Here is a 10,222-nt window from a genome sequence, read left to right as displayed (position 1 = left end):
ATATATATTTCATTAAGGGGAAAGAAGCAGTTCAAGCAAATCTTGCCTATGATCATATTTGCCATGCATTTCCATTTTCTGGACAAATCTCGCAAGATCATTCTACGAGATTTTTTGCCACGTGTCACAACGAGAACCCCTGGCCTTTTAAATCTTGTAGCTTGGTTCGTGAGATTACATAAACCTTAAAATGAAAATTTTTTTTTCAAAATAAAGTATTATTTAATATTTTATTGAATAATAAAATTAAAATGGGAAAAAAGTCAAAAATGTAAAAAGTTTAGAAACCTCGGACCTCTTTCTCTCTCTTTTCTTTCCATCTTCCTTCTGGAAGCCCTATAAAAATATTCCCATGCATCTTCCAACCCGTTCTACATTAATTCAGCACTTCTTCTTTAATTTAAACAACATGGACTTCACTCCTCCGCCGCCGCCGCCGCCGCTGCCTTCGTCTTCGTCCTCTTTGCGAACTCTGGAAATCAACGTGATATCCGGCGAGCGCCTGCGCCTCGGCGCCCGGAGAACGGCCAGGAACGCCTTCGTCACGATCCGAACGGACCATTACAACAGCCGGACGACAAGGGTCGATCCCGAAGGCGGCAGCCACCCGTCTTGGAACGAGAAACTGGTGCTGGATTTGCCGGTTCACTCCCGGTTCGTGACCGTGGAGGTGCAGTGCAGGGCCGGGTCGGGCAGCCGACCAGTGGGGACGGCGCAGATTCCGGTAACGGAATTCTCTGGTGGATACACGCCGGAGAGCTACCTGCATTTCTTGAGTTATCGGTTGAGGAACCCCACCGGGGGTAGGAATGGGATTATAAATATTTCGGTGAGAGTGAAAGCGGCGCCGGAGGGTGGTGGCGCATCGTCGTCGACGGAATTATCGAGGCCGTACAGGGAGGAGGGAAGCTTGGCTTGCGGAAAGGATTCTTGGGGGGTGGTGACTGGAGTCCCGATTTGGAATTGATCATACATATATAATATGAGGCTGCCTACAATTAGGAACACAACCATCCCCTCAAAAGTGAGTCTCAAAAGTGTGTATCTTCTATTAGCTTGCAACTAATAATACTATTCAAAGAAGAGGCTGATGTTAGCCCTACGTGTGTCTTGTGCAAGAAGGAATGTGAAGTAGTTGATCATCTCTTTCTATATCATCATTTCAATAAGAAGATTTGTGAGGATGTTAAATCATCTAGTCATGCCGAATACCTTGACATTAATGTTTTTAGTTTGGAAATTTTCAAAGCTCAAGGGATGTCTTAGAAGAATGATGAAAGGAGCAATTCCGACAGTTATATGTTGGGAAATCTAGAAAGAGAAATGGAATAATCTTCAAGGAGAAATAATCTACTATCTCAAGTGTGTTTGATAATTGTTTATCAAATATATTTCATTGGTTTAGGTCCAATACCCTTTTATCATCCTTAGATTGGGAAGAGTTCACTTGTATTTTCGCTGATTTTAGAGGGTGATTTTAATCATGCCTTAAACCATTGTATTGTTCAAAGAATCCAAGCTACTTGCTTGAATTCTCCTCTCTGTAATGATATTATCGGTTTTAAAAAAAAATACACTATAATATTTAAAAAAAAAAATATGTAAACATATATTTTTTTTGAATGAATTTTATTAAAACTAAAACAAGCTGACTCTAGCCAGTAGCTTGAGAAAACACTAAAGCCAATTCTTCAACACAGTAGAGAAAGCAGATAAAACAAGAAATAAACCAACCAGAAGATAGAAATCCTCGGCTGACAACAACAACAAACCGGAGCAACATATTATAGCAGAACAATAAGCAGATAGACTAATCAGAAACCATAAGAGCAACAACAATATGTAATAGACAACAACTGAAATGAACATAAACTATTGAGACTGAACACTGGACCATGAACTACTAACACCAGCAGAAACGAACAGCAGCTAAACCCAATAACCCCTCGTCTGAAATTGTATCGACCGCCACTGCCAAATTCCCAATGCAGCAGAAGAGGTCCACAGATTCCAGATAAGTTCTGGCTTAAGTTACAACCCTATAAGGAAGAGACGTTAGAGTTTACAAGAAGTTTGTTATAGCTGTTATGGGTAGTTAAATTAGTTTATTTGTTCATAATTTTAGTGGTCCAAATGTCAAGTTGTAATTGGTCATTGTTTCTATATAAGTGAGCCAATTGTATAGCATTGAAAATCAATCTTTCAAAATAAGAAGTATTGATTCTTGTTTTACTCTCATTTCTCTCTATGTTTGAAGCTTGTTAAGATATAGCTTCTTATATTTTACATGGTATCAGAGCACTGCGTAAGAGCAGTATATTTTGGTAGTACATTGAATTTTGTAAGAGACGACCATTGCAGAGGAAGCATCGTCCTCTTCATCAAATTCTCTTGCCGGGAACCAGGGAAGAGAAAAGTGATTACAGACAGAGTAGCTGTTATTAGCTAAAGGGGCTTTCGAGTTTCAGAAATTGGTTAATTCAATTTCTGCTGCCCTCTTCAAATTTTCTGCAAATTTTTTTTTTTTACTTCTATATGGTGGAACACTACAAAAAAATTGATTTTTAGTGATGAACGTATTAGTGACGAATTGAATTTCGTTACTAAAAGTTGGTATTAGTGACGGTTTTTAAGAGCCGTCGCTAATAGTGTAAACATTAGTGACGGTTTCAGTAGCCGCCACTAATACGACACTTTTAGTAACGATTTTAAAATCATCACTAAAAACAACGCGATAGACAATTTTTGCACGAAAATTTTTTCGGGAAAATATTAGCGACGATTCTAGGGTATTAGTGACGGATTAAATTCGTTACTAAAAGTTACTTATTAGTAACGATTAACTAACCGTCACTACTAATATTTATGAATAAATTTAAAAAAATTAGTTAAGGGTATTAGTGATGGTTCACCCAAACCGTCACTAATAATAGGCTATTAGTGACGGTTTTGAAACCGTCAATAGTAGTGTTTTTATTTTAAAAATATTAAAAAAAATTTAGTTAAGGGTATTAGTTACGGTTTGGGAGAATCGTCACTAATAATAGGGTATTAGTGACGGTTTTAAAACCGTTACTACTAGCATTTTATTTAAAAAATATAAAAAATTAGTTAAGGGTATTAGTGACGGTTTGGGAGAACTGTCACTAATAATAGGGTATTAGTGACGGTTTTGATACCGTTACTACTAGCTTTTTTATTTAAAAAATATAAAAAAAATTAGTTAAGGGTATCAATAATGGTTTGGAAGAACCATCACTAATAATAGGGTATTAGTGACGGTTTTGAAAACCGTTACTACTACTGTTTTTATTTAAAAAATATAAAAAAATTAGTTAAGGGTATCAGTGACGGTTTAGGAGAACCGTCACTAATAATAGGGTATTGAAACTGTCACTACTAGTGTTTTTATTTAAAAAATAAAAAAAAAAATTAGTTAAGGGTATTAGTAACGGTTTTGAAACCGTTACTACTAATGTTTTTATTTAAAAAATATAAAAAAAATTAATTAAGGGTATTAGTGATGGTTTTGAAACCGTTACTACTAGCGTTTTTATTTAAAAAATATAAAAAAAATTAGTTAAAGGTATTAGTGACGGTTTTTAAACAGTCACTACTAGCGTTTTTATTTAAAAGATATAAAAAAAAAATAGTTAAAAGTATTAGTGACGGTTTTGAAACCGTCACTACTAGTGTTTTATTTAAAAAATATAAAAAAATTTAGTTAAGGGTATTAGTGACGGTTTTGAAACCGTTACTACTAATGTTTTTATTCAAATGGTATAAAAAAAATTAGTAAGGTTATTAGTGGTGGTTGTGGGAACCCTATCATATGATACTTATTATTTTACGTATTTTCATTGGATGAGAACTATTTGACGTTGCCGTATGAGAACTATTTTTTTTTTTTTAACTTCTCGGCATGCATGGATCATCACCCCATGCAGATAAGTCGAGTGCTTGATGGAAATATTAAGGAAAAAGAAAAAAGAAAAAATCCAAGTATGTTTGGGTTGGGGAAGAAGTATGGAAATAAGTCCAACCGACTTTCGGAAAGTCGGTTGGATATTTTATAAAAAAAAAAAGTATTGAACTGAATTGGTTTTCCAATGAATAAGAAGGTTGGCCATGGATTGGATTACACGCCACTGGTTCAGTTTAGCTCTATTATTTGACAAGTTCAGGTTCAGCTCTGTTATTTGACAATGCAACGCTCTTATTTTCTTTAAAAAAAAAAAAGGTAATATCATTATAAAGAAGAAGACAAGCAACTGCTCGAAAACTCCGAACATGATAATAGAAAAAGGCAAGGAACTAAAATCCTCCCACATCAGAGAAAATACAAAGAACGCAACCTAATCCGAACACCACCATCACCTGCAAACAAACAAGTAAGACTTTCATGCAACTGAAATTAAGGCTAAGTTGTGGATTAACTGCTCTTCCTCCCTCTCGATCTCTCTCTGAAACTTGCTTGACTTATTTCAATGGAGGTTCTCGGATCGTCTTCTTTCCCCTCTTCTTGCCTTGAAGCGGTTCCACTCAGATTTCTGGCTATCTCCTCCGGCAAACCCATATGCCATCTTCCATGTAATCAATTTACCCACTTCCCCTTTCCTGTCAATTCGCAGCCGAGCCGCAAAATCCAAGCTCCTGTGTGCTATATCTTCCCCTGTTTCAACGGAAAACAACCCACCTGAGCTGGAGGCCAAATTTCATGGACAGAACGAGAAATTCAACTGGTTTGCCCAATGGTAACTGATAATGCCGGGGTGCGATCTGGATAAGCGAGTGCCTCACGCGAAGAAGGTAATGGGTTGGACATGGTGGTGTGGTGGGATCGGAACGAGAGTGCGTGGAAGGTGTTTGATGACTGTCTTTAATTTTTTTTTTTTCTGTGCTGTGGCGAGAGAACCACTTTCCAAAGATTAGAAAATGCGACTCTGGTTAAGAAAATATTTGTTCTTGCAGCCACACAATGTTGGTTTAATTTTTGGTGATTTAGTTTTGGTTTAGATGGAGAATTTGAACAATTCATGTAATTTTTCTGTGTTTAGATTAGATTGAATATAGTTATACTCTTAACTATCAGTTTGTTGGCTAGGAAACAGATGCTTCCAATTCTCCTAAAAAATTTTGATCCAATATAATTCGGTTTTTTCTTTTTTTTTTGCAGGCAGTATATGATGATGTCCAACTAACCGGTGAATTGCAATTCTAAAATTAAAATTTTGTCATCTTAAACTGGCTTTGAATGAATCTGCTAGTGTGATTTGCTGAAAAAAATTGGTTCACACGATTTGCAGTTATCACAGATTTTCTTCTTCATGTTCCTAGTGTCCATGTTGATGGCTTGATGTTAACTTGTTTTGTAGAGACTCGATCTTAGGAAATAAAGGAAAATAAATAAAAGAAAAGGAAAGAAGGAAATTGGTTTGATACAGGATTAAACCGTCGACGGTTTCAGGAAGTCTCAGAAAAATCATCGACAGTTGCAACTACCGAAAGCAATTTAAGTGTCAAATTATCGACAGTTTCGTAAAGCCCAAAAAAACCATCGGCAGTTTCCCGCAGGCCAACTTCTCTATAAATAGAAGAGTGAGCTCATTTTTTTAGGAAAAATACATTTCCTCTCTCTCTCTCTCTCTCTCTCTCTCTCTCTCTCTCTCTCTCTCTCTCTCTCTCTCTCTCTCTCTCTCTCTCCCGCGTGTCTCTCTCTCTTCCTAGGCTTCCCGGGATCTGCTCTCACTCTTCGATAGTCTCTCTCTCCATTCTTGGCTTGCCAGATCAGTTCCCGCAGCGGTTTCGAAAAGCTAGGGTTTTCGTATTCACGATCGTTTTAGGCAAATTTTCATGAACAGGTAAGGGAAATAAATTATGTTAGCTTTTTATTAAATTTGAACCGATTAAACTAGAGTTTGTGATACTAGAAACGTTATACTAGTTGTATTTCAAAATCCAACCGATTGAAGTTGAGTATGGGCATGGGGATTATATTATATCATTTTAATTTGGGAATTGAACTGTTTAAAAATTGAGTATGTGGATACAGGAACATCATATGGTATTTTCTAAATGTAATATACGTATGAAATTGATGGTTTTGGTGGTTATAACCATATTTTGGGAAAACTAAAGTGAGTAGGGTTGATCATCTCCGTTTTCCTGTAAACTATATATTTTAAGTTAAATTAAAATGGTAGAGGTGATCATACCCTGGGTTTCATTAAAGTATATTGAGTATTATATGATATATGTTCTCCGGTTAAATTATTAAGGTATGGTATAACATTCAAATTGTATGGCATGAGATTAATTCTTCATAATGAATCGATTGTGATTTCAGTGATGGAAAACTTATATGTTTGGGTGATTATTCATGTATTTCACAATACATACGTTGGCAGGCCTAAGAAGTTCGTTATATTGTCCTTGATATAAATCGCGATATAACGTTGGCAGGAATGAGGAGTTCGTTATATTGTCATTTATATAAAGGGGGTAAAATGTTGGCAGTTAATGAGGAGGTCGTTTTATTGATTTACCATGAATAGGTCATTGTGAAAGTATAACAGCTGTCTGTTGTTAAGTACGTGCTAAGAACGATGGGAGGGATGCTCAGTACGTAAAGGGAACGATGGGAAGGGATGCCCTGAGAAACATGAGAAGTGAAGTACTTGTGCATTATCCTTTATGGGTGTGCGTACTTATATGTGAATAAAATGTATTGTGATTGTGAATGTGATGTGGTATTACGTACAATACATGTATGTAGTTTCCTATGTTATGATTGATGATGTATGTGTGAGTGCAGTTCATGAGTGTTCTTATAGTTGTATTTGATGAACAAACGGTTATATTTTGTATACACCAAAACTCATGTTAGCTACACACTAGTAATAATTTATTCTGTCTTACTGAGAAGTGTCTCACCCCATATTACAACTCATTTTTCAGGACCCTCTAGTGATCGAACTTAGCCAGCTCCAGGGCAGGGTTGGATAGTTTAGAATAGTGTGAGTGGTTGTAAGAACTAGAAGTATTTAAGTTTATGTTTTTAAAATTCTTGGTTATGTAATATGATTGAATTGATACACGTTTTTGGATGTATAGTATAGAACTCTAGTATTTTATTTGAGGATGTTTAATTATTTTTCGCTGCTTGGATGATATTTACGGTATCAGAGATCTGTGAATGGAACACATAACATCCCGAGCCCCACTCTCAGGTTTGGGGCGTTACAAGTGGTATTAGAGCTCTAGATTGTTAGGTTCTGCAGACTTTAGGGATGAGTAATACCAGAGTATAGGAATGAATGAAGAAGAGGGTAGGAAATGGGTAGATTAGATGTTGAAAGGTTTAGGATTTTGTCTTGTGACCTGAAAGTGACAATACGTCGAAGACTTTCTGTGATTTTTCTGAAGCAGTCGACGGTTTCAGAAAAGCCATGGCAAACCATAGACGATTTCCTTTCTAAGTTGTGAGACTGGTCCTTAAATTGAGAACTTGGACGTATATTGGTCTTTAGTTTAATGTTGCATCGATTAGATTACGATATTGGAATTCTAAATTCATTTCTCTCTTATCTTTAGGATGGATCCCAGAGGTAAGGACATGGACGCTGGAGGGAATAATGGTTTAGGGGCTTCCAAAGGGGATGAGATTGATACCTCCATATTGCTGCGAGGTTTAGCCTGATAGATTAGGGTAGAGATTATGCGGGACTCCGGGTGACAGAATTGCCCACCTTTTAACCATGGCTGCTCTATCGAGCAATTTACTCGCCTAAAACCCTCTACTTTTGCGGGTGGCATTGACCCCATCATGGTTGAGAATTGGGTGTAGAAGATGGAGAAGATACTGACAGTGTTATGTTGCATTGAGGAGCAGAAGGTTCTCTTTACCACCTTTAAACTGACAAGAGAGGTCAGGCGGTGGTGGCTAGCGGTGAACCTACTGGAGGAGCAACGGGCAGTACTCGCAGTTATGACCTGGAGTCATTTCAAGGAAGTCTTCTACGATCGGTACTTTCCCGCCACGACCAAGGATGCAAAGAAGGACGAATTTTTTAACCTAGCCCAGGGGCAGCTCACCAATCAGCAGTACGCTGCCAAGTTCATGGAGCTATCTCGCATCGGCCCCTATATAGTCTTAGATGAATACAGAAAAGTGCAAAGGTTTGAGAGGGGCCTGAAACAGAGCATCCATGAGCAGGTAGTACTCTTTCAGATATAGAATTTCTCGAAGCTGGTGGATAAAGCCACTGTAGCAGAGTTGAGCCTGCAGAGAGGTGCAAAGATGTCAAAGCAGAGGAAGAGACTCATGCCTCCTAGCTTCCATGCGGATGCTAGACAGGGTTCATCGAGGGGAGACAGTGATACTGTGGGCCAGAGGCCAGATAGGGATGATCGAGGCTATTGGGGTAATTCATCAGGCTTTACTGTGTTAGATGTAATCGAAGGCATTGGGGAGAATGCTAGGGTAGGGGTGCTGCGTGCTATTGGTGTGGCAAATACAACCATATATCTTGAGATTGTTATGGACCACCGAACAACGCACTCACTCCTAATCAGAACAGGGGGAACAATCACGCTTCTTGTGGTAGCCATGCACGTGTTTATACACTTACCCCTACTGAAGTAGATATTGCTAGAGGCGTGGTAGCAGGTAACGTGTTTATGTTTTAAGGCAAATAATAGTTTTATTTTATACTGGGATAACGTAGTTATTCATATCTATGGAATATGTTTAAAATTGTTGAATGAGGTTAGTTATGTACTACCGGAGTTAAGTAAAATGATCGGTTAACAAATTTTGAGGAAGAAATTTTTATAAGGGGGGGAGAATGTAGACCTGAACCCAATAAATAAAGGAAAATAAATAAAAGAAAAGGAAAGAAGGAAATCGGTTTGGCACAGGACTAAACCATCGACGGTTTTAGGGCGTCTTAGAAAAATCGTTGACAATTACAACTATCGAGAGCAATTTAAGTGTCAAACCGTTGACGATTTCATAAAACCCAGAAAAATAGTCAACGGTTTCTTGCGGGCCAGCTTCTCTATAAATAGAAGTGAGCTCATTTTTTTTAGGAAAAATACGTTTCTTCTCTCTCTCTCTCCTAGGTATCTTTCTCTCTTCATAGGCTTCTCGGGATCCGCTCTCATCTCCGATCGTCTCTCTTATCTCCGATCGTCTCTCTCTCCATTCTGGCTTGTCAGCTCAGTTCCCGCGGCGGTTTCGAAGAGCTAGGGTTTTCGTATTCCCGATCGTTATAAGCAAATTTTTAGGAACAGGTAAGGGGGAAAAATTATGCCAGCTTTTTATTAAATTTGAACTAATTAAATTAGAGTTTATGATACTAGAAAAGTTATACTAGTTGTATTTCAAAATCCAACCGATTGAAGTTGAGTATGGGTACGAGGATTATTATATATAAGTTTAATTTGGAATCAATGGAACTATTTAATATTGAGGATGTGGATATAGGAACATCATATGGTATTTTCTAAATGTAATATACGTATGAAATCGATGGTTTTGGTGGTTATAACCATATTTTGGGAAAACTAAAGTGAGTAGGGTTGATCATCTCCGTTTTCCTGTAAACTATATATTTTGAGTTAAATTAAAATGACAGAGTTGATCATACCCTGGGTTTCATTAAAGTATATTGAGTATTATATGATATATGTTCTTCGGTTAAATTATTAGGGTAGGATATAACATTCAAATCGTGTGGCATGAGATTAATTCTTCATAATGAACCGATTGTGATTACTGTGGTGGATAAACTTATATGTTTGAGTGATTTGTTTTGTGTGGTTATTCGTATATTTCACAATATATACGTTGGTAGACCTAAGGAGTTCATTATATTGTCCTTGATATAAATCGCGATATAACGTTGGTAGGAATTAGAAGTTCGTTATATTGTTATTTATATAAAGGGGGTAAAACGTTGGCAGTGAATGAGGAGGTCGTTTTACTAATTTACCGTGAATAGGTTATTGTGAAAGTGTAACAGCTATCTGTTGTGAAGTACATGTTGAGAACGATGGGGAGGGATGCTCAGTACGTAGAGGGAATGATGGGGAGGGATGCCCTGAGAACCATGAGAAGTGAAGTACTTGTGCATTATTCTTTGTGGGTGTGAGTACTTGTATGTGAATAATATGTATTGTGATTGTAAATGTGATGTGGTATTACATATAATACGTGTAT

General features: G+C 37.3%; 1 protein-coding gene across 1 annotated transcript; it reads left to right on the top strand.

The window, feature by feature from the left end:
• The first annotated feature begins 374 nt into the window (after positions 1-374).
• On the top strand, positions 375-1,194 carry LOC131166162 (BON1-associated protein 1-like). The gene has a single exon (XM_058124477.1). It carries the CDS (start codon positions 410-412, stop codon positions 965-967), a length of 558 nt encoding a protein of 185 aa, XP_057980460.1. The 5' UTR covers positions 375-409; the 3' UTR covers positions 968-1,194.
• Positions 1,195-10,222: the final 9,028 nt, after the last annotated feature.

The sequence above is a fragment of the Malania oleifera genome, chromosome 10, assembly GCF_029873635.1.
Source record: "Malania oleifera isolate guangnan ecotype guangnan chromosome 10, ASM2987363v1, whole genome shotgun sequence".
In the NCBI taxonomy this organism is placed as follows: Eukaryota; Viridiplantae; Streptophyta; class Magnoliopsida; order Santalales; family Ximeniaceae; genus Malania; species Malania oleifera.
This window is presented reverse-complemented; position numbering and strand designations above follow the sequence as displayed.

Coding starts and splice junctions, on each gene's coding strand:
- LOC131166162 (XM_058124477.1), top strand. CDS start 410: ATGGACTTCACTCCTCCGCCGCCGCCGCCGCCGCTGCCTTCGTCTTCG.